Raw genomic sequence first — 23,388 nt, 5'->3', positions numbered from 1 at the left:
CTGTTCTAGGAGGCAAGCCCATAAACAAGTTCCGTGGAATCTGGGAGGATTGTGTGTTAGTTTGTTTTTGTGTGTGGTTTTCTAACAACAGTTCTCATCATTGACATCGCGCTCTGTCTCCTTTGAAGGCGCAGGGGTCAGCAACAACTTCAACTTTCTGATTAAACTTCTTCTCAACCGAGGGGATTGCTGCAGGAGGGTGCACCTGTAGCTTGGCAAGTTGCATGGTCAATGCCAAGATCTGTGCACGCATGTTGTGCAACAGAGCATTGATGTTGGTTTGTTGACTTTGCGACAACATGTCAACTTGTTTTCTTTGGTAGTGTAAAGTAAAAACAACGTAACTGGGGGTCCCCGCTTGCTATCTGTGGATCTACCTCTTCCCAGCTGAGTATCGGATCTCAATCTCCGACTATCCACACTATAGTATTTGAAAATGTATGTAAAAGGTATTTGTAATAAACCCTGGTCCGAACGGTTGTCAGGGGGTGGTCCGCTTGTAAAGCTGTCAACCCTTCTCCAGACTGGTGGAGGCAAGTGCCCGGCCTGGTCAGAGGAAAGAGAAAGTGAAGTTTTTGTATTCTAAAACTAATCAACAGTGGTTCCACACCAACTACTAAGCTAAGGTACTCCCCTTCATGCTGGGGGCCGTGTAACAAGATTATTGTTTCTTCTCCCAAAGCACTACAAGGCCATTGGTAGCAGCGCACCTATCTGCTATGCAGGATATTTGAAAACAACAATACTATCCCCTTAACCCTGGGGTCTAGGTTTGCACAATGTGTGAGAGAGTATTGAAGAGCAAGTCCTAATGTAACAACCAAGAGTTTGTTACTCTGGCGCATAACTCAGACAAGCTATAGACAGGATGATGAGGGAGTGGTTACCCTTTAGGCTTCAACAAGTCAGTTGTGAGGATACAACAGGAGGACTCGCTGAGGAGTCTTCTGGATTTATTGGGTATTTATACTACTACAGGTCGTTTGTACATGTGTACTATATAGTTGATGGAAGCAGTGGCTGATGATGTCATGGGCACAGCCCGTGTGACCAGCTCTACTGCGTGAGATACTTGTAGCTAAAATAAGAAGGAAGGCAGCGCAGCACGAGAAAGAGGAGTTTGAACAAAAAGGAAAGTGCCGCATAGCACCGGGTGTGAAAACTACAGTATAAAGTTAAAGAAGAGAATAAAAAGCAAGGTCCGAAAATTGTGTATTGTAACAGGCCCGCTATGCAGTGTACTTGTCAAGGTTTAATTATAAGTTAATTCATAAGCCTGGAACTTCTATGGGGAAAGCAAATGCTTTGTCCAGAAGAGAGGATCATGCCAACGGCATTGAAGATGACAACAAAGGTGTCACCCTGATAGATCAATCTAGGGTAGCCAATATTAGAATTGGGCAGGATTCCGATCTTCTGCAAGTCTTCAAGAAAGACATCTCCTCAGAAGAGAAAGCATGCCTTGACAGCAATGAAAACAATGTATGGGAAGACGGGCTCTTCCACTTTAAAAACAAAATCTATGTGCCTGAATCCGCAAGGATCAAGGCAATAGACAGACATCATGACACTCCAGTGGCTGGGCACCCTGGGTGGCAACAAACGATGGAGTTAATCTCCAGAAACTACATGTGGCCTGGCATGCTTGGTCTCGTCGTCATATCTACCAGATAGAGTTAAGGCTTCCCCGTAAAGCGAGTAGTTAAAGCTGAATATATGTTGAGCACAGAGTTCCAAATATGATTCGAAAGCCTTTGAGACATACGGCGTCATCAACCATGGGTCTTCGCAGGATGTGTCCCTCCTAACATCAGTCTCAATAGCGGCTTTTAGGTATGGTACAGCTTCAGCCGGACGGTTGGTCCTTGGTTGACTGTAAATATGTGAGAGAAAAAACTAAAGCAAGGAGAGTGTGTACGCACAGTAGGGATTCCGAGAGCTTGTAGCGAGCATTGCAAAGCTGAAGTAGAACTATTCAGCTAGAACATTTCAACCGCACGCAAATAATAATCACCACAACATGTTTGTAATCTTCCTCGGACCCAGGAGGGTAGCTCATCAGCAAACGAGGCATAGGTTCTGGGTACTCTTCTACAGCTCGTATAAACATCTTCAGTGCAAATATTACATCCTTCTGAAGGTCGTCCGGGACTGTTTAATCTCATCAGTTCGCACACTTAACTCTGATACATTGGCGTTATAACTTACCATCTTCTATTTTAACAAAGTATGACCATTTGAAAAGTTTGGGCAGTTTCATATAATAGTAGATTGGCTCCAAGTCCATATTTCCCAGGCCCGGCGGTTCATCCAATCCATGACAAATTAGTGAGATTATGACGGCGGAGATAATTTCTTCGTTTCTTTGTGGACATTGACACTTGATATCTGCCACTATTTGAAGGATTGATAAGTGTAAACGCAAAACATCGAGTGCTGTATATCTCACAGGTAGCTAATTCTGCTCGGACTGATTCCAGGGACGGGAGCTGGAAGTCAGGAGGTAGTGTAAGTCCATCTCCTGCATCAGCCCGAGGCTCAAATGCGAGGGAACTGAATTTTGCGCCGTGACAAGAGACAGGTCTCTTGAGTCCTCTGACATACTGATGCTGACAAATCGAGGACGCAGGATTGAATATTGAATATTAATGATAGACTATGAGCTGGAGCCGCTGGGGGATTCAAAGAACCATCCTGCGAATGTCCGTCACGATGTGACTGAAGCCAGCGCTTGTTTCCCTCTATTATTGTTATAGCGTCCTTCTTTGTACGTACTATAATATCCGTTCTATTGAGCGGGATTAATGATGACTTTACCTGCCATATATGCAAGCCGATATAATGACTTAAATCAGGACTGGACAACGGTGATAGGCTGCTAAGGCAGCGAATGCATAGCGCTTGGTCATAGCTTCCATTTAAGCATAGTTTCTGATGAGCCCATTGAAGAACCGGGAGTTGGCTCCTACTGTCATATAGCACAATATACCAGATATTATTCATCGTCAATCATAACTGAGACCTCACCAATCCATTGGCCATCACAATTCTCCTTGGGCACGATATCTTTCTAGCTCCTGTTTCGTCGCTGGTGCTTAAAGTTCGTATCCAATAAAGAAACCCATAATACTATAACACCCGAAAGGATGTTCATATTGAGTCCACAGCACTTAGCTATCGAATAGGATATCCTTTCCAGGGACATGGAACATATCTTGCGATGAGAGTGAGCTGCGGATGCAAAAAGCGATCGTAGAACAGTCACCGAGAGGCAGAAAAAGGGACTCGGTCGAGCCGCAGTACCCCCAGTATTCAGGGAAATGCCACGAGGACCGTACACGTATCATATCCCGTAAAATGCATATCCAGGAGCATGAAGCGAGGCAAAATATGATAGCTTGCTCGATCATCTTGATAAAGCTAAAGATATAATCCAAACTTAATGAGGTTGCAGTGTAAAGCAGATCGAAATGACCTACGATAAAGTACAGGAATTATACTGTTTAGCGGTTTGACTAATGTGGCAAGACCTTGACAAGATATCTATAAACCCTGAGGCCGTAATTCATCAAAGGATGAATGAATGATAGAATGTTATTTCGGGGGACATTACTACAGATGTCAGTTACAAACTCCACAGCATGAAAAGCTATCGGTGACTGATGTGTGCAGTAGCTGAGCTAGAGCGGCGACACATCAGCAGGCTTGCGAGGAAGTGGAGGGTACGGGTGATGAGGATGATGGTTAGAACGGACCCTGAAGGATCTTTTGCTGTTTTGCAATCCGCCGGGGGATTACCATGGACGTTGCCTTTCCAGGAGGCGGCGTAAATGGATCCTTTGGACCCCTTTCCAAGGGACGTGATTCAATCATACCAGCAAGATCAGTGTGGCGCCAGTGGTATAGGGCAGAGGGGTTGGAAAAGAAAAAAAGTATGATGAATCCATCCTCCTAGGCCAAAAGCGTATCGTTGTTTCGTTACACATCATAGAAATGACAAGACGGCAACGAAAGCTCCAAATCAAGAATGAGCTATGTCGGAAATGTCCGTGGCGTCCAAAATCTTTTTTCTCGCAGAGAAGGGTGGCATAGCAGGTCATTATAACCCATATCGATGTACATTTTCGTGGCTTCCATGATGGTGTGGTCACTGGCGCATATGGGCGTTTAGTGGTGTTATGAACCAATGGAGGAAATATATGGGATCATGAGGAGGGAATTCTCCCATGACATTGGAAACGATATCGTAGGGTAGAGGTAGAGATAGCTTGACAAGATCCATATAGCTCTTGAGCTGCAGCTGAGCGTGTGTGGCTGGCTAGAAGAGATATCTTGATCTAATGAGGCTCTGCTACGCTGCCACAAACTTGCTTTTACTCCGCTGCATCCCCAAATATATGCGTTTGAGACACATGCAGGCCCACTTCCCACTTTCAAAGAGCGTTGACCATGGGCTACAGGATCCATACCGACCCGGACTGCACGATGCGTTCGTAGTTCGGTTCGCAGTCAAAGATGACTAAGACATCACTTCTAGCCTTCGAATTCCCGCGAAACGTCAGCGTTAAAGCGCTCATAAACCTACGTTGCTGTACGATGCTGCATGCAACTTAAACTGAGAGCCTGAATGGAATGCCTTTGTGGAATTCATGCACACCGCTCAAGATGTAGCGCTGTGAATGTCCTTGACATCGCAGCAGTATTAGAAGGCGCATGGGTACTTGACGATTAAAAAGAAAATGGAACAGCGGTGCAAGACTTGCAGGAACAGTTGAACCGGTTTGATAGATTGTGAAGTGGAGCGAGAGGTGGCGGCAAAATCTCTTCTATTCAGATGGACAGTCTGAAAGACGGCAACTGCAAGCAAGACAGCAGATGGTTTGTAAATCAGTGATGAGTGTCACGACTTGAACCAGAAGCGCTAGTCTGAGCGCTAGTTTCCTTTTTCATTTTCTTTGATATCTGATCACATGACAGATAAGATATGTTAAGCTGCTGCTTTAGCGCGGATAACATAATACGTAGTTATATCAGATCACGTGACCATCACGTGACATGAGTCTAGAACCATTACAAAGAACATCAGTCAGCGCCTCATGGCTGACTTTCAGAAACATATATATAGTAGACCATCATGTACATACTTTCCTCAGTTGTTGATTAATTCTCAATCGCTATTTGTAACGCTACTTGTTTGATTTGAGCCTTCATCCCTCCGTTAACTCGGTATAGGGGATAAGGGTTTTACACAATCAACAACTGCCACAAGTACCGTTTATGAATATAACAGCAACAATCCTAACCACCATCATCGTCACCGTCATCATCATCTTCCTAAACCTACTTAAACGCTCAAACCAAACCACCACTACCCTCCCACTTCATCACCTACCCACTCGCCCCGACACCATCTTATCATTTTTTCCTGCCAACGTCTCCCCCTCCTCATCCCAAGACTCGTTCGTAACCATCCCCCTGTAAATACATTTTATATCACTATAATCTCTTTGGTGTGGAACCATTGGGATTTTCTCGGTTTTACATAGTTTCATTTTCGATTTCCTCTGACCAGGCCGCGCATTTGCGTCCGCCAGTCGGGAGAAGGACTGAAAGCTTAATAAGCTGGTCACATTGGGACAACCGTTCGGACCCCAATTTATCACTATACCTTTTACATAAAATTCGTAAAATACAAAAATAGTTACCATACATACATAGTCAGTAGTGGGCTGAAGAGGACCACTTTGACTCAAAGAGAACAGATAGACTACTAGGATCTTAGAAAGCGGTGTATCGATCCAGCTTATCACTGGTGAACTCCTTTCTATGCTTAGTAGAGATTTTTAAATTTGGATCGGAGAGCAACACATTTACTCTCAAGATTACGTATTCAAAGGGCAATTCCCCCTACCAGAAATAGTACCCATTAGAATCCCATCCCCTTTAATCAAATCCGAAACTCCCCCTCCTCCCCAACTCACATTCGATGTCAAACCTAGAATATCGAGATCTGCCCGAGCCATCCAATAGCACGGACAGCGCATTTACCAGGGAAATGATGGACGCATTACCAAGAATAGACACTCCCCCCCCAAAAGAAGCACGATTGGAAGCATACGTAAAACAAGAAGTAGAAAAAGCAATAAGACAAACACAAATGCATTACCAATCGCAGCTAGACGAGGCGCTCGAAGAAGTGAGCGTCTTGCAAAGAAAATTAAAGAGACAGATACCGCCACCTCCAGAAAAGGTGGAAAGAAGTAGAACGGCACTGGAGAAACCCGAGAACTTCTCCGGAGATAAGAAAAAGTATAGGGCCTTTAGAGAGTCCTTATTACTACATTTCGAAGACGATGCCGTATATTTCCAAGATGACCGAAAAAAGATAAGCTTTGTGCTATCTTTTATGAAAGAAGGAGAAGCCGCGGCCTTCCGGACCGATTGGCTAGAGAACCGAGTCGATGCCCAACAGCTGGGGCTCGATATTACAAACACATACGGAAGTTGGCCGTATTTTGCGGACAAAATGGAAGAAAGGTTCAAGGACAGTTTTGAAAAAGAAACTGCCAAGAACGAAATATTGACCCTAAGACAGGGCAATGAAACCGCCCAAGCCTTCTTTGAAAGGTTTGAGGAAAAGAAAAGATGGGCGGGATATACAAATAGGATAAACGAAGAGTTCCTAATATCTCTACTCAGAAGGAACATGAACAAGCCGCTAGTAGATAGGGTGATCTACGGCGGGCATATTCCCAGAGACTACCAAGAGTGGAAAAGGGAACTTATTAGAATAGACTATATTTGGAGAGAGAGAGAAAAAGAGAAGAAAGGTTCCGATATTGGGAAGAAACCCTATTCGGAACAAAAGAAAGAAGGAGAGAAGAAGAAAGACGGAACCGGATATACCTATACCGGTAGCGGAGAAAGAATGGAGGTGGACAAAGCAAAGTTCCGCACTGAGGGACGATGCTACCGATGTGGAGAAAAGGGACATAGAAGCTTCAAATGCAAAGACGCACAAAAAAAGAAGCCACAATTTAATGTCCGAGAGTTCTTAGAAAAGATGACGAAAGAGGAAAGGGAAAAACTCCTTGAGGGTTTTTAAAGAGGCCAGCGGTACCGCATCGACCGACTGAGCCTAAAGACGTTTCGAATAGATTTCTTCCTTTGACTGTAGATACATGTGACTCAGAATTGTTACGCTGCAGCTTTAGCGCGGATAACAATAAAATTATTTCCACTCAGACAAAGAAAGAAATCCGAAACAAAAAAGATGCAACTAGAGTAAAAGCGGCGCAGAGTGATAAGACATCTGCAGTTTCGACGGCGGGCGAATCACTAAAAAGCGCAGCATTTACGACAGAACCTAAGATTCCTACACCCGATGCGGCGAACTCTACGGAGGAAAACGCAGCAGAGACTGTAGAAGAAAGGTCAGGAACCCCTTTAAAAAAACCTAGAACGGAAGTTTGGACCCCAGAGTGGGTAGTAGATAGGCTAAGAGACCAAAAGGAAGAAAGATCCATTGGGATTCTGAGTGCCTGGACACATAAAAAGAGAGCGAGAGAAGTAACCCGGGAAACAATAAAAGAAATTAACCGGTTACCAAAAGTAGAAGCTATACAAGCGATCATAGAAATTGCCTCCCCAAAAAAGTACATTAGGGGCACCCAAGGCAATCAAATGAATGTAAAATGTAAGCTCACTACATTAGATACTCTCCAATCAGAAACAGTCGAAGCACTATTGGACAGTGGATGCACGGGGAGTTGCATCGACTCCCAATTTGTGAAAGACAAAGGATATGAGACAAGGAAGATACCGAGACCTATTCCAGTCTATAATGCAGATGGAACTCTTAATAAAAACGGAGCCATCAACGAATTCGTAATACTACTCATGGAAATCGACGGACACATCGAGAAGATACATCTTGCCGTAACCAATCTGGGTAACGGAAAAATGTTTCTAGGACATGAGTGGTTGAACAAACATAATCCTAAAATAGACTGGAAAGAATCGAAGTTGACCTTTGAAAGATGTCCTGAAGAATGCAGACCGAGAATCCGAATCTCTGATCCAGAGGAGGATCCGGAAATATTCTTCGAGGAACTAAGAGAAGACGAGAGGATGATACAGGTGAATCTCCATAATTTCGAAGATGCCACGATCGACGATCAATATTACCATATCAGAGCCCAAGGCACAATGGCACAGAAGCTAGCAGAAGCCGCAGGCAAAGATCGAAAAGAAGGAGGATTCAAAAAGATAGTGCCAAAACACCTTCATCAATACAAAGACGTGTTTGATAAAAAGGAGTTCGACACACTACCTGAAAGAAGGCAATGGGATCACGCAATCGAACTAATACCGGGAGATCACTCCCTAGATTGCAAGATCTACCCATTGGCAAGAGGAGAGCAAGAAGAGCTAGATGCGTTCCTAAAAGAGAATCTAGAATCGGGACGAATAAGACCATCGAAGTCCCCATTCGCATCACCATTCTTCTTTATTAAAAAGAAAGACGGGAAGTTGAGACCGGTTCAAGATTATAGGAAGCTAAACGATATCACTATCAAAAATAGATATCCACTTCCATTGATCGGGGAACTAGTAGACAAATTGAGTGGAGCAAAATACTTCACAAAGTTGGATGTAAGATGGGGATATAACAATATCCGAATGAGAGAAGGAGACGAGCATAAAGCAGCGTTTAGGACAAACCGGGGATTATTCGAACCATTAGTCATGTTCTTCGGACTGACAAATTCCCCCGCCACGTTCCAAATGATGATGAACACGCTTTTCAAAGAGTTGATAGATGAAGGATTAGTAATCATATATCTAGATGATATCATGATATTCACAAAGGATATAGAAACGCACCGAGCAACGACACGACGTGTGTTAGAAATCCTAAGAAAGAATCATCTCTATCTTAAACCAGAGAAATGCGATTTCGAACAGACAGAAGTGGAATACCTGGGACTGATCATCTCAGAGAACGAAATTCGCATGGATCCGGTGAAAGTAGAAGGAATTAGCAAATGGCCAGAATGCAAAAATAAAAAAGATATACAGGCATTCTTGGGATTTGTAAATTTCTATCGAAGATTCATAGAGGGCTTCGGGGAAGTAGCCAAACCATTGACCAAGTTAACGGGAAAAGAGGACTTCATTTGGGGAAATGAACAACAAGAAGCATTTAACACATTAAAACAACGTGTAGCTTCAGCCCCAGTGTTAGCTCTCCCAGTACCACATGGCCAATACAAAGTAGAAGCGGACAGTAGTGACTTCGCTATGGGTGCTGTCTTATCACAAAGACAAAAGGATGACTGGAAGCCAATTGCGTACCTCTCCAAAGCGTTAAACCCCACAGAACGCAATTACGAGATCTATGACAAAGAACTTCTTGCCATCATGACGGCACTTAACGAATGGAGACATTACTTAATAGACGCAGAAGAGGAATTTGAGATATGGACAGATCATCAAAATCTGCTGTATTTCAAAGAACCAAAGAAGCTGAACAGGAGACAGGCGCGGTGGATGACAGAGTTGAGCCAGTATCATTTCACGATACATCATATGCCAGGAAGGAAGCATATAAAAGCAGATCTTCTCTCTAGGCGATCAGATCATAACAAGGGAGAAAACGACAACGAAGACGTCGTGCTACTAGATGAGAAACTATTTGTAAGAATGACTCTCTCTCCAGAACAAAGACAAAGGATCGCAGACAGTCAAGAGAAAGAATTAGAGATTTCAAAGTGGATTACAAAGAGAAAAGGAAATGTAGATGAGCTGATAAAAAAGATGAAAGGAAAGATAGAGAGGAGAGAGGATGGTTGGCTAGACGAAGACGGTTGCATAGTATTCAAAGGCAGGATCTATGTACCGAAAGATGCTGCATTAAGGGAAGAGATTATCCGACGAAACCACGACTCTGTTATTGCAGGCCATCCAGGAAGATATAAGACAAAGGAGTTAATCACTCGACAATACTGGTGGCCTTACATGGACAGAGATATCACGAGATACGTAGATGGATGCGAAGTCTGCCAAAGGACTAAGACAGACCATAAAAAGAAAGCAGCACCGCTTCATCCAAACGAGATCCCGGATAAACCTTGGCAGATCATATCAGTAGATCTGATCGGACCGCTACCAGAATCAAATGGATATAACATGATAATGGTAGTAGTAGATCGATTTACCAAAATGATCAAGGTAATTCCCACACAGATGGAGATCACATCAGAAGGAGTGGCACAACTATTTAGAGATCATGTATTCAGAAACCACGGCATACCCGAAAAGATCATCTCAGATTGGGGACCGCAATTCGTTTCAAAATTCATGAAAGATCTACATACGCTTCTTCAGATAAAAGCGAACCCATCAACGGCTTGGCATCCACAAACGGATGGACAGACGGAGAGGATCAATCAAGAGATAGAACAGTATCTCAGAATCTTCGTAAACCATAAACAAGATGATTGGGCAGAATGGCTTACCCTAGCAGAATTCTCTTACAATAACAAACAACATTCTGCGACGGGATACAGCCCGTTCTACCTGAATCATGGACATCATCCGAGAACACAGGAAGTAGTGAAAGTGGGGGTAAAGAACGAAAATGCAGAAGATTTCGTAAAGAGAATGACAGAAACAAGGAAAAGAGCAGAAGAATCGCTGCAAAAGGCAACTGAACAGATGAAGAAGCAGTACGATAAGAAGAAGAGAGAAGCAGTGGGATATAAAGTAGGAGATAAGGTGTATGTAGAAGCAACCAATATCTCAACAGATCGACCAGCCAAGAAACTGGACGATAAGAGACACGGTCCGTTTAAAATACTGGAAAAGATAGGCGAATCGGCCTATAAACTAGCGCTACCACCGACATGGCGGCCTATTCATCCAGTTTTCAACGAGATAAAGCTTACACCATACAAAGAACCACAGTTCCCTTCCCAACAGAAACCTAAACCGATACCGCCGGTAATAGTAGATGGACAAGAAGAATATGAAGTCGAAGAAGTTCTAGATTCACGTCTAAAAAGAGGGAAATTAGAATATTTAGTACACTGGAAGAACTATCCAAAAGAGGAACGCACATGGGAACCCAAACAACATCTAAACAACTCACCAGACAAAGTCAAAACATTCCACAACCACAACCCTAGTGCACCCCGACGGATACGATTCCAATTACATTTCCAACCTTTCGAAAACTTCACAACGACTAGAGTCCGAAAACAATTGTTTAATTGGGAAAATGGAAAGATGGACCCCTACTTTCGGGACGAAAGTCCTAAGGAGGGGTAATGTCACGACTTGAACCAGAAGCGCTAGTCTGAGCGCTAGTTTCCTTTTTCATTTTCTTTGATATCTGATCACATGACAGATAAGATATGTTAAGCTGCTGCTTTAGCGCGGATAACATAATACGTAGTTATATCAGATCACGTGACCATCACGTGACATGAGTCTAGAACCATTACAAAGAACATCAGTCAGCGCCTCATGGCTGCTGCATGTTAGCTCAGTCAGCGCCTCATGGCTGACTTTCAGAAACATATATATAGTAGACCATCATGTACATACTTTCCTCAGTTGTTGATTAATTCTCAATCGCTATTTGTAACGCTACTTGTTTGATTTGAGCCTTCATCCCTCCGTTAACTCGGTATAGGGGATAAGGGTTTTACAATGAGGCTATTCGCATTTAGACGCCCGAGGTACCTTAGACTTTCCATCTAAGTACAGTGCACTGATTAGGTAATCCTTCATGAAATACAATGTCTCTATTGCGAATGCGGTGTGGGCTGTGTAGATTATCGATTATCTGCTGATATGCTGGAACAGAGGGGACCTTCCGTGAAAGGCGATATCAGCACGATATTGAGATACCATTTCGTATCTCGCAACATTGATCCGATCCGATTTCTTGGAAGCGGCCAGTGCACGGTGTAAGAGATGACCCAGAAAGTCATCAGGGCTCGGGTGCATATCAGATTCCCAGTAGCGCTCAATAGCGGTCTTTCAGCCTCATAAAAAAGGAAAGACGCATTTCAGGTATTCGGTTCATTTTCAGGAAGGAAGAAAGCGTAGTGATCATGATCATGATCGGGTGGCGCTCGCTGAGGAAGCAAATGAAAAACGTTCCGGATTGAAAGAAAGTCGCCTGTAACATCGACAGTCTATTTATGGAAATTCCTTGCAAGCAGGGGACTTTACCAAAGGTCATTCGAAGCTGATCGCAAAAACTCGAAAGCATTATTGATGGTTATCGACATAGCTGATCTGTAACCATGCGGCGGAGGAAAAGGCAGAGACAGGTGCTGAACATCACCACCAACCAACAGCATCGAGTTTGAACCCTCTCCCGACAAAACTATTTATCGGTGGATACATGAAAAAAAACCGGGATCAATCAGCCAGGCATCCTATAGCACACGATATCGCTAGTGAAACAAAACCGGACCTTATTTCAGCCTATACGCTGAATGAACGGCAGACACGGCCAACATACATGACGAGAGGACAGACCACAAAGGGACTGGGGCGGGAACTGCAGACCGGAGAGAAAGTCGGATGATGACGAATCTGATCAACTCAGCGGACGATGTCAAGTCATCACGCGATGTGTAGAAGGACACGGCAGGAGCTAATCATTGATATCATGTCTGCCTTTTTTTTTGCTTCTTTTACAATGGGTGGAGTAAAACGGACGGAAATCAGATGAGATCCAGAGGCGGGACGAATGGCATTTTTGCACCGCTAAGATAGGAGCTAGCGAGTGTCTTAATTTAATTTTGATATTAATGATAGCACCGGCAGAGCAGGGAATGCAGAGCCCCTCACAGATGTCATCGAGCGTGGCGGTCTGTGGGGGCCAAGAGCGGGCTGGGAAGAAAGGACCAGGCCGACGGCATAAAGCGGGTTGGGCGAACTGGTTCCATATAAGGGGCGTTCGCCATCGAAGGTACGGACCACACACAGAGGACTCCAGAACATTCTTCTTTTCTGTTCGCACAATGACAGCTTGCGCGACTGAAAAGGGCCTTACAAGTGCGACGGTACCGCTGTCTATCAAAACACACGGATACTGACACGGCTCAAAAGCAGACATGTAGGGGCACTGTCGGCCAGTGGGTCGGGAGAAGCGGGATAAAGAGGGGATTACGGATAAAGTGGCGACATTTTTCTCTCAGGATGTTCAGATTCGGAACTAGTCAAGACAGGGTAGAGTGTTCGAAGGATTCCATAGAGAGAAAGTTTGGTGGAACTCAGGCGCTTCAACAGGCGCCTGGGCGCACCAAGTATCTTTATCTTCTGGATGTAACCCAGCCTTCTACGCCACCAAAGCTATTTTTACTCGGCCGAGTCCTGCGCATTGGAGAATAGAGGTTCTCGAATTTCGAACTACGTGCAGGGACGACGGGACGGAAGCTGAAGCGTGACCTTTTTTGAGTCATTCTGGGTCATATATCAGCCCACGGAGGCGTAGTTGACCTTTGAATTGCCGCGAACCTTAGAGAGCTCCACCAGCGCTTAATAGATTATCGAGGGTGTGTAGCTGAATGTGCGCCAGTTCTATCAAGAACCCCGGACAAACCGCCCAATATCATTGTGATATCGGCACGCACCGCACGCAGGCGCTGCGAATGTCCTTTGGAGCACGGTGAGGTCGGAAGATGAGTGGCTGTTAGTAGACAAAACGGAAAGAGAGGACAAGAATCAACTTACCAAGGTGGACACGCTGTACTAGTACGATAGAACGACGCAATATAGATAGATTGTTACGGTGGTGGTAACTATCCGGTGTGAAATTAACAGCCACAATGATTTTTCGTCCGCGACTAAAGAGCACGACAGACTAATAGTAAGCTTGCTGTAGACCACTGATGAGGTCATTGGAGTCGAGAACACAGGTGACACCCAAATCAGCGAGTCGGATCTCCTGATAGGATTAAACGCTCGCTACAGGGCATTGCTGATTGAGTATTCGTTCATGGAATATGTTCACTGCCTTGAAAGTGCATACAACGGAGTTACGCGGCCATGCATGTCTTCCATGATCTCAGCATCCATATATGCCGTTTGCCATACGTGCGTGCAGGAACTCGACAAATTGAAAGACACCGGGGGTGCCTCCACGTCATGGTAGACCTGGCACGGTGGCGCGGCGAGCGAACACGTCTGGGACACGTTAGCTGACACCAGTGCGACTGCGCACGAAAATGATGACATTTGCCTATCGATGGTGCATCTGATAGTTTGATGGAAAGCTGCATGTGTGAAGGTATCCCAAAAAGCGAAATTTGCAGTTGTCTTGTTGTGCCAGTGTGCGACTTCCATCTGGCGCTGCATACTGCCCTCAAATGATCTCCACTCCATCGTTATCGTGTATTTTTGTATTGCTAAGGCCGACCTTGGGCTAGACAACTGGAGAAAAGCTGTCCATCATGGTGGGGCAGCGAAAATAAATAAAAGCAAAAAGCAAATCATCGTCGCGGCAACGGTTGTCAATATAACATCAGCCACACCCGCAAAAGGAAGGCCTGTTTACACAGGCGCCAGGTACGGGTCTATCCGCACATGAAATCCTAGCTCTGCGCCCAAATCTCAGCTTGTTCTCAACCTGGGTGCACGAGAAATAGCGGCAGATAATTGTGCAGAAGAGCTGGCTTGTTCCCTTGGGTAATCGGGGGTGTGAATGTGAGATAGCGCCCAAGTTTCTATAGGCGGACAGCTCAGCCAAAGCCATAGCGGTCTATGGGCGCTGCCGTGCCAAGGATCTCTGTATTCGGTGCCGTAAACAAGAGACAACCTACGAAGAACCATACGGTTTGTACCCAGCCCCCGTCCTCCTCCTCCTTATCCTGTGCTCGCCGACGTTCGTCCCCCGAAAATCCCACCTTCAAAAGGCACAATATTATAACGGGCGTTACGAGATTCACTCGGGATCTCGAGAACAAGGCTATACGAGTCACTAGTAACTCAGAGCTGGGTCCAAGTCATAATAGTCATATCGATCCCAGCTGTCAACGGCTGCGGGCGATGCTGCCTATTTCGAGGCTGCGCCCCGACACCAAAGACAAGTTATAAAGTGCTCCTAAATGTTCTCTATCAACATCACCACATCTTTCCCTACAACCACAACTGTTAATCAGTCCCCCGTTCACACACCTCTCACACTCGCCTACAACTCCCTTCACCACAACCACCACCACTTCCCGTTCTCAATCCTGCATTCTCCATCCTCAGCTTACTCCAGATATCATAGCACAATGCCAGGAGTAACCAAGCACGTCCGCTTTGACGAGCGCAACACCATGTATTCTCCAGCTCCCCCCACACCATCACCCACATATTCAAACACCTCCCTCCCATCATCATCAGGGCCCAGCACGCCCCCACAACAATTGTACTCTCCCCTACCAACCGGTCCTGTCGTTATCCACCCCCTCCTCGCTTTTCAGCCTCTCATACCCCCCATTCTGTACGACGTCTCATTCCCACCCAATAGCGTCCAGCCAAATGTCCACTCATCTCCCACCCATCTCTCATCACAAGTCCTTGCTGAGCCAGCCACTAGCCCCCCGCTACAATCTCTGACACTGCTCAATCAGTCACTACCGTGGGAGCTCACTATCCGCCCAACCTCTTCCGTCACCCCCTTTGTGACCGTCCAAGACGTTCTCCACGGTGTCTACCGCTTCCTGCGGCTCAGCGTCAACTCGGCTGAGTATAGCATGCTGCCTTCGAAAGACCACCAAATGCGGGTGAACCTTGCCTACCACGCACGGTGCAATCGTTCACCCTCAAAGGACATCTACGACGAGGAGTCTAAAAAGGGCGTCAAGCGGGTTGACTTTTTGATGGGTCAGAACAAGCTCATGGGGTTGTCGAGCACGAAGCGAGGACCTGATGTGTGGGTGCTGAACGTCTCATGATATTGAGACTGCCGATCAGTGTGTACGATGACGACGAGACACGAGCATAACGATTTTCTTTTTGTAGAACATATACATATGGACTTCCCTGGTGCGCACCGGCGCAGACTAATTCGATGAGAGGAGGTTGGACTCTGTTATTATTGTACTTTACTTTCGCCTTCGTTGCCCTTCAATTATTTCTTCATTATTCGCCGCCTTTTTCGCCTTCCTCGGCCACTTCCCTTTGCCTACCTTTTTATGACTTTTTTTTATTAGTTAGTTATACCCCCGCCACCATTATCGCCGCCAAAGAAAACCCGAAGAATATGTAGAGCCAGTGTACCACTCCCCTTCTTCCCTTCTTTGCCCGCCTCTTTATGACTGTTTTTTATTCTTTACTTGTACTTTTCATTAACACCATCAAACAACCAAAGGATTTGTAGAATTAGTGTACTGGGATTCAGTACTAGTAGCTAGCAGTGTCGTCGCTTTCGTATCGCTCTTGTTGTGCTTAGCCAAAAAGAATATCATATTGTAGTATCCTAACGAAACCAGGTCCCCCCGCAGTGATCCCCGCCTCTATGCTCTACCCCGTGGTGGTCTGCCGACAAGGAACATTGATATGATCAGGCAGATGGGTGTAGCCACGGCGGCGCCCCAGCGATTTGTTGTTACAAAGAGCCAGAGCATAAGCTGCGGTTGATGGTACCCAAGAGACGATGCGAGAATCGGCCGGTGAGCCCGAAACAGCAGTTCGCAGTTCTCACGCGCGTCGATCAGAATCTTATCTTATCGCACCGCCACCGCCGACCGAACAAAGATCTTACCTAAATCCTGCTATCTAATCTATATTCCTTCGGTTGCATCATCGTCATCTCCTCCCACTCCGTCGACGAGTCCCGCCCGGTTTCCAAATTCGCACCAATGACTTGTCCTCGATGAACGCATACACGCGTCATCGCACCTTGTACTATGGACAACTCAGGGAGTATATAAAGAGCTCGGGCTTGTTTGGAAAATCCCCACGCAGAACCAATACCACAGCACGACTATGACCAGCAACGTGAATAACACTTCAGACACAACGGCGCCTACGACAGGCGCTGGAACAGGGAACGGCGGAGGAAAGATCGGGAATAAGATCAAGTGCGTCTTCTTTACCCATACGATTCGTGAACTTGGGGCTAATGAATCATTCTGACTCACAGAGGTGCTTGGCAGCTCGCACATGGTGCGCATATACCCGCTCCGAACCTATCTCTATTCGTGGCTGACTTACCACCCTTTACTTACAGGAATCGGCGAGAACCTCCGTGGCACGACTATGGGAGCTGCAGATACAGCCGCCAGCTCGCAGAAAGGCGAGATTAAAAACGATAGCGTGGCCACCAAAGGACGTGCCGAAATCACAGAAGGTCTCGCCCGTCTCAAAGGGCAGTTCAATCCTGAAGCTGCACGCGCTACAAACGCAGGAGCCACTGGCACGGGTACTACTACAACGACAGCAGGTTTAGGAACGGGAGCCGGAGCCGGGGTGGGGGGAGTGGGCTCAGGAGCCGCTGCTACGGCTGCAGGTGCTGGCGTGACAGGCCCTGGCATGACTGGTGGAACGGGTTATGGAGACGCAGCTGGTCCTGGAGCTCGTACGACCACCGGCAATACTCAATCCGGCCATGGCAGCGGTAACCAAACCTCACCAAATGTTGCAAGCGCCACTGGACACCAAGCCCAATCACAAACGCAAGGACAAGATACTCACCACTATGGACGCGATGCTGCCGGAGGAGTAGCCGCGGCAGGTCTTGGCGCTGGGGCCGTGCACGAGTACGACAAGCATGAGCAGAAGAACCAGAACCAAGGCGGGAACGGCGGAGTTGAAGCGGCACAGAGTGGCCGGCATGGGGATGGATACGTGCAAAGCGCCTATGATAGCACCAGACAGGGGGGACAGGATCAGGATCAGCAAGCTCCTTCTACTCGCAACCAGGCCGGTGATCATAATTACGGGCGCGATGCTGCTGCAGGAGTCGGAGCTGCAGGATTAGGCGCTGGAGCAGTGCACGAGTACGACAAGCATGAGGATCCTGGCGCTACGCAGAGTGGACAAGGTCAGGCAGAAAACGGTTACACACAAAAAGCGTACAATAGTTCCACGCAGGGAGGGCAGCAACAGCAGCAATTTCCTCACAACCAAGCTAGTGACCATCATTATGGTCGTAACGCTGCTGCAGGAGCTGGTGCAGCCGGGTTAGGTGCAGGCGCGTTGCATGAGTACGACAAGCACACCGGTCAGCAGCAGCAGGAAGGTCCTGATGTTGGTGCCGCTCAGACTGGCGGTCACGGAGATGGGTTCGTTCAGAGTGGTTACGAGCGTACACGCTATGGAGGTCAGGGAAGCACAGAGATTCAACCACCTCGTCCAGATGTTGGGGCTGCGCAGACTGGCAGTCATGAAGATGAGTTCGTGCAGAGTGGCTACGATCGTACACGCCATGGAGGTGAAGGGACCACAGAGATTAAACAACCTCATCCCGACGTAGGTGCCGCACAGACTGGCAGTCATGGAGACGGGTTCGTACAGAGTGGTTACGATCGTACACGCCATGGTGGTCAGGGGACCACCGAGATTCAACAGGGTCTGGGCCAACTAAATCTGGGAGGAGCACAGAGTAGCGATCATGGTGCTGGAGGACGAGCGAAGCAAGACACGTTCGGGTCTTCGTATGATAAGCCAGGAAGTCAGCAGGGAGGTCTGCAAGAGTTTCAAGGACAAGTGCAAGGAGAGGGTTACCAAGGATCGGGCAAGGAGCTACCCCGGACTCCTGCTGGAACTAATCAGTCAGGCACCGACGAAAATCTGATTGGGCCCGGAGCGAATGCTCCCCAAGGACCTGGATCGAGTGTGTATTGAGTATGTTAGGTTTGTTATATTGTTTTCATGAAGGGATGAATGGACGGAATGATTTGGATGCGATCGCAGAAATGTACTCATCTGGAAATCGTGTGCTTTACCGTAATTTTGTATATCAATTCGTTTAATTGTAACATGCATTGAAATCATCATGCAATATTCGCGTCTCGATTCCTTCTGTGAGACAGGCAAACGAAGACTCAAATCGACTTTGTGACCTTAGCACGAGCTCCTAACACCACTCAATGTTCGGACGGCAAGAGCTTTGAAAGTGCTTATGTATAATCTTTTTCGAGTTCGTTACTCGAGAAGATTATAGAAAAGAACATCCTGTGCCGTTCGGGCGAAGGAGTAACGCGAACTTCCAAGTTCAGAGTGGCACTCACCGAGTACTTGGGCCGCATGTCAGTGATAGTGTTGTGTGGCAGATGCTGATACCCACTCTCATTTACGATATAATAATAATTCTCACCTCAAGCTTGAAATTCTTGGGCACCAGTGGTCCCTACCACTTCAATCAACTGCGGTGCGATGGTGTTGACGGTGCAAGTTGAAGATTCGTCGCGATTACTGGCTAAAAAGTGCTTTTCAAGCGAACTTTTGGATCCTATGAGTGTATATGCGATTCTGGCTTCGCATTCAGGTCGTTATGGGGCATGTAGGTGTGTGGGGATTCAAGTAGAGCATAACCTTAAACCTGGCAGCCAGAGCTATATAGGTCATCGCGACGACACGAGGATGCAGCATGTCGAGGCGATTTGGAATGTCATGTGTCACAACCACGTGACTACGGTGATGTTTAGTCACACTTTGACGGAACCGCACCATGACTTCGACCAGACTCAGAACTTGAACACTAGCTACCAGTCTGACTGTAAACCACTACGTCCGACCCTTGCAAGGCTGCAAGCTAGCCCAGTAGCGAAGATGATAGCGAGACTCGCAAGGTGTTCTACTTCTGTTGGTTTTGAGACGAGCATATGCACAAATTCTGCCTGTCACCGGATTTTCTAGTTGGGCGTTCTGTGCTAGTCCGAGTCAACCATGGTTCGGTCCAATTGTTGTCACAGTGCTGCTAGATGTATTGCTAATACATATAGTATTCTCAATGGCTCAGTTGATGGCGTCGAGGATTGTGAAGTTCCCACACCGACTCCAAGTAAACGACGCGCCCTGACTCAGGGCCAGTTTGGTTCACAGTTCATCATCTAATAAACAATACTTCTGGAATTTCCCCACAACTCCTACATGAAGTTCATTCCCAAGGGCAAAAGACAAGGTACATCACACTTTGGATTCGCTGAATAACAACGTGCGGCACTCCTGTGTTCTGCACATACAACTCAGATTTATATCTGCAGTACACATACTGTCTATGAATTACGGTCTGGATTTCTGTCAAAACAATTGAATGCGACACCGTCGACAAAATAGAAACAAACTCATCCCCGAAGTTTTTGCGGATCTCCTTACGATTTGTCTCGTGACCGCGAGCTCCGATGAAACGGCCCGCGTGCACAACAAGTAATGCATGGAAACTCTTTATCAGTGCAATCTGAGGATGGCCCTCGTAGGGAGCGAGACTCGGGACTGACTTCCTCATGCAATGCATATGCGTCGTTTCGACTGGAGGATTGAAGCTGACCTATGCTTCTGACAACACCACCATGCGAGAGGCACGTCGCCAACCTTTGCAAGGTCTCGTGATACTTCTCGTGATCCATAACGCACTCCGATCTCTAGTCTTTGGCTCTTTATAACACATTATTGCGGCCAAAAAAGTCCCATGTTGCCGTCGTCCACAAGGTCGTTCCTTGGGCAGTCATGACATGGAATTAATCCCGCAGTAACCGAGCAACATATATCGCACAGCAGTGGATCTTTCTATGAGCGTTTGAAAGCTACTCACATCTCTGGCTGTTTCCATTGATCTGAGTTACGTATTCGCGTTTTCACGATGCACAGAAAACCCTATCTATATGCTCTATTGCAGGCAATTTTGGCCATCCGAGGGCTGGCATCGCCAGTAGAAGCTACTTTGTCTGCCCCTGTTGTCGATCTAGGCTATGCTCAATACCAAGGGTATGTCGATTCAACGACCAATATCTCGACCTTTCTGGGTATGCGCTTTGCGGCGCCTCCCACTGGTACGCTTCCGTTCCACCCCTTTTCATACCTAAGCTGATTCCATTTAGGTGATCTGCGATGGCAGGCTCCACAACCTCCCGCTAATGTAACAGGAATTCAACAGGCTACCGTGGAACCGAACGAATGTTATCAGGCTCCAACTGGGACTGGACCGACGAATCCTCTAGGAAGCAACACGGTCAGCAAGCGCGATGTAGTTCAGTCTGAAGACTGCTTGTTCTTGAAGTAGGGCGCGATTTATGTACGTTCGTACAACTTTTAATCCACGTTTCTAGCGTGTATGTTCCTGGGAGTTTACCGGCAGCACCCGCCCCTGGCGGTTTGCCAGTCATCGTATGGATCCATGGAGGAGGGTACGGATCTTAAATGGCTCACCTGATACGAGAAGAGCCTTATGATGCTTGTTTTCAGCTACATATCTCAAAGTGCAAGTATGTTCAATGGTGCAGATTTAGTTCAAGATTCAAAAAATGGAGTCATTGTGGTTGTCATTCAGTACCGTCTAGGCCTTCTTGGTATGTGTGCATACTCCTTTCAAACTATTCTTTGTCCGATTGTTTGGGACGGGAAATAGGTTTCTTACCCGGTGCTGCTGTTAAAGCGAACGGTGCTTTGAACGCGGGTCTTTGTAAGTTTTGATACATTTTGAGGTGCATGGGCGCTAAGCGCTGACCTCATGGTATGCTTTAGTGGACCAAAACTATGCTCTTCAATGGGTCCAGAGCCACGTCAGTAGCAGTATATCTTATTTGTCCCAGCTTGTCCATTTATAAATGTTATTCTAGATCAATACTTTCGGAGGAGATCCTACAAAGGTCACTATCTGGGGTGAATCTGCTGGTATGTCTTACAGCTAACACTGTTCCACCAGAACAAAGTTTATACTATCATGCTTATATCATTGATTAGGTGCCGGTTCCGTTTTGCAACACATCGTTGCCAACGGAGGGAATACGCAGCCGCCACTTTTCCGAGCTGTCATGACAAGTTCTACTTTTTTGCCTTCCCAGTACAACTACAGTGATCCAATTCCTGAAGTGAGGCAGCCCTTATGTGATCATCGTACACCGTTTCACATTTGTTCTTATAGATGTTGTACAGCGAAGTTGTCTCGCAGACAAGGTTCGTCTCCACGTCCTGCTGCTAGTGTTTCATGAGGCGATGCATGCCGTGTTCATACCCAACCCACAGCTGCACCTCGAGCGCCGATACCCTTTCTTGCCTTCGCAACGCCGATATCAGCGTCCTCGAAACCATCAACACTAACATTAATTTGAACGGATTTTTCGGTACATTTGTCTTTGTCCCTGTCGTTGATGGCACGTTCATCGTAGAGAGACCAACCGTAACCATTGGCAAGGGGCAATTGAATGGAGTAAGCTTATTTCCCTCGCTGTCTGACGACCTTGTTGAAATAATCTTCATCTGTAGGAAGTCCTCCTGGCTGTAACAAACACCTTTGAGGGCACTGTTTTTGTGGAGAGCAATTGGAACGCCAACATCAGTGACTATGTGACAACGTTGTTCCCTGATTTCGGGCCTGCGCAGGCTGCAGGAGCAGCTCAACAATACGGAAGCATAGGGACGGCGCTTGAACAAGCTATCGGAGCTATGGGCGAATGTGCGATGAACACATTCTTAAGACTATTTCTGCTCTAACGCTTTTATTTCTAGCCATATTTATTTGCCCGACTTATTACTTGCTTCAAGCTTTCGGAAGTCGTTCGTGGAAGGTATATTTTTTGCTGTTTTTCTTTGAACAGCGGTATCTGACCTTCGTAGGGAGAGTTTGCTATCCCTCCTGGTGTTCACGGCGAGGATGTGGCGTATTATTACACATCGTAAGTGCTCGACTGTGTTCAGATTATACGAATTTAATAAACGGCTCCTATGACGCTGCTTTGAAAGGCAGAGTCCAGCGTACAACAATGCTCAATTTATCACTGCGTTCTCGCAATCATTCATTGCAGTCGCGGAATCACTCGATCCAAATTCCAAGTTCGACGCGTCAAACATCACACCTCTCTGGAACGCATGGAGCGCCAACAATACAGAGATGTTATTTAACGAGACTGAAGCAGGTGCACCGGTTGTACAAACCACAATTACGGATAGTGCTCTACTTCAGCGATGCGCGTAAGTGTCCTTGATATATTCATCCATATTTCAAACTGTGCTTAATTTGCGCATTCAACGTGTAGATTCTGGAACAGCGTCTCTGCATACACTTCACAATAAAACGATGTGCTTCTTACGCCACGATAGCTGCTATGATATCTCGATGATTGCAACCATTGTAATATATTACATTTCTAACAAGTGCTATGGTATATTATGTGTGAAGTGAGCCATCTGTCACGAAAGACGCCCCCGTGAATTGAC

At 46.4% G+C, this 23,388-nt stretch overlaps 10 protein-coding genes across 10 annotated transcripts; 8 read left to right on the top strand and 2 right to left on the bottom strand.

The window, feature by feature from the left end:
• Window positions 1-1,829: 1,829 nt before the first annotated feature.
• On the bottom strand, window positions 1,830-2,287 carry SERLADRAFT_433883 (uncharacterized protein; the record flags this gene model as incomplete). Its single annotated transcript, XM_007314129.1, has 4 exons — window positions 1,830-1,873; window positions 1,923-1,971; window positions 2,015-2,151; window positions 2,209-2,287. The coding sequence occupies 4 exons, from the start codon at window positions 2,285-2,287 to the stop codon at window positions 1,830-1,832; spliced, it is 309 nt and encodes a 102-aa protein (XP_007314191.1).
• A 591-nt stretch (window positions 2,288-2,878) lies between these two features.
• SERLADRAFT_379550 (uncharacterized protein) lies at window positions 2,879-3,632 on the bottom strand (the record flags this gene model as incomplete). Its single annotated transcript, XM_007314128.1, has 2 exons — window positions 2,879-3,420; window positions 3,480-3,632. One exon carries the CDS (start codon window positions 3,408-3,410, stop codon window positions 3,171-3,173), a length of 240 nt encoding a protein of 79 aa, XP_007314190.1.
• An 858-nt stretch (window positions 3,633-4,490) lies between these two features.
• SERLADRAFT_379549 (uncharacterized protein) lies at window positions 4,491-4,904 on the top strand (the record flags this gene model as incomplete). The annotated part of the gene is made up of 2 exons (XM_007314127.1): window positions 4,491-4,599; window positions 4,658-4,904. The coding sequence occupies 2 exons, from the start codon at window positions 4,516-4,518 to the stop codon at window positions 4,730-4,732; spliced, it is 159 nt and encodes a 52-aa protein (XP_007314189.1).
• Window positions 4,905-6,399: 1,495 nt separating this feature from the next.
• SERLADRAFT_379548 (uncharacterized protein) lies at window positions 6,400-6,749 on the top strand (the record flags this gene model as incomplete). The annotated part of the gene is made up of 1 exon (XM_007314126.1): window positions 6,400-6,749. A coding segment is annotated over one exon (178 nt), but the record flags the coding sequence as incomplete, so codon positions are not given.
• Window positions 6,750-6,893: 144 nt separating this feature from the next.
• On the top strand, window positions 6,894-7,242 carry SERLADRAFT_379546 (uncharacterized protein; the record flags this gene model as incomplete). The annotated part of the gene is made up of 1 exon (XM_007314125.1): window positions 6,894-7,242. The coding sequence occupies one exon, from the start codon at window positions 6,929-6,931 to the stop codon at window positions 7,103-7,105; it is 177 nt and encodes a 58-aa protein (XP_007314187.1).
• A 5,096-nt stretch (window positions 7,243-12,338) lies between these two features.
• Window positions 12,339-12,890, top strand: SERLADRAFT_379544 (uncharacterized protein; the record flags this gene model as incomplete). Its single annotated transcript, XM_007314124.1, is given in 3 exon segments — window positions 12,339-12,381; window positions 12,395-12,470; window positions 12,539-12,890. The coding sequence occupies 2 exon segments, from the start codon at window positions 12,419-12,421 to the stop codon at window positions 12,655-12,657; spliced, it is 171 nt and encodes a 56-aa protein (XP_007314186.1).
• A 35-nt stretch (window positions 12,891-12,925) lies between these two features.
• On the top strand, window positions 12,926-13,476 carry SERLADRAFT_458350 (uncharacterized protein; the record flags this gene model as incomplete). The annotated part of the gene is made up of 1 exon (XM_007314123.1): window positions 12,926-13,476. The coding sequence occupies one exon, from the start codon at window positions 13,222-13,224 to the stop codon at window positions 13,411-13,413; it is 192 nt and encodes a 63-aa protein (XP_007314185.1).
• Window positions 13,477-15,142: 1,666 nt separating this feature from the next.
• Window positions 15,143-16,493, top strand: SERLADRAFT_458347 (uncharacterized protein; the record flags this gene model as incomplete). Its single annotated transcript, XM_007314122.1, has 1 exon — window positions 15,143-16,493. The coding sequence occupies one exon, from the start codon at window positions 15,300-15,302 to the stop codon at window positions 15,963-15,965; it is 666 nt and encodes a 221-aa protein (XP_007314184.1).
• A 505-nt stretch (window positions 16,494-16,998) lies between these two features.
• On the top strand, window positions 16,999-19,030 carry SERLADRAFT_413220 (uncharacterized protein; the record flags this gene model as incomplete). The annotated part of the gene is made up of 3 exons (XM_007314121.1): window positions 16,999-17,093; window positions 17,156-17,178; window positions 17,243-19,030. 3 exons carry the CDS (start codon window positions 16,999-17,001, stop codon window positions 18,856-18,858), a joined length of 1,734 nt encoding a protein of 577 aa, XP_007314183.1.
• A 1,819-nt stretch (window positions 19,031-20,849) lies between these two features.
• Window positions 20,850-23,331, top strand: SERLADRAFT_458341 (uncharacterized protein; the record flags this gene model as incomplete). The annotated part of the gene is made up of 15 exons (XM_007314120.1): window positions 20,850-21,005; window positions 21,054-21,231; window positions 21,282-21,359; window positions 21,418-21,521; window positions 21,581-21,634; window positions 21,697-21,741; window positions 21,799-21,846; window positions 21,916-22,043; window positions 22,097-22,128; window positions 22,198-22,381; window positions 22,438-22,627; window positions 22,681-22,739; window positions 22,789-22,847; window positions 22,915-23,142; window positions 23,208-23,331. 15 exons carry the CDS (start codon window positions 20,981-20,983, stop codon window positions 23,242-23,244), a joined length of 1,449 nt encoding a protein of 482 aa, XP_007314182.1.
• Between the last annotated feature and the right edge of the window lie 57 nt (window positions 23,332-23,388).

This window comes from Serpula lacrymans (assembly GCF_000218685.1).
Source record: "Serpula lacrymans var. lacrymans S7.9 unplaced genomic scaffold SERLAscaffold_2, whole genome shotgun sequence".
In the NCBI taxonomy this organism is placed as follows: Eukaryota; Fungi; Basidiomycota; class Agaricomycetes; order Boletales; family Serpulaceae; genus Serpula; species Serpula lacrymans.
This window is presented reverse-complemented; position numbering and strand designations above follow the sequence as displayed.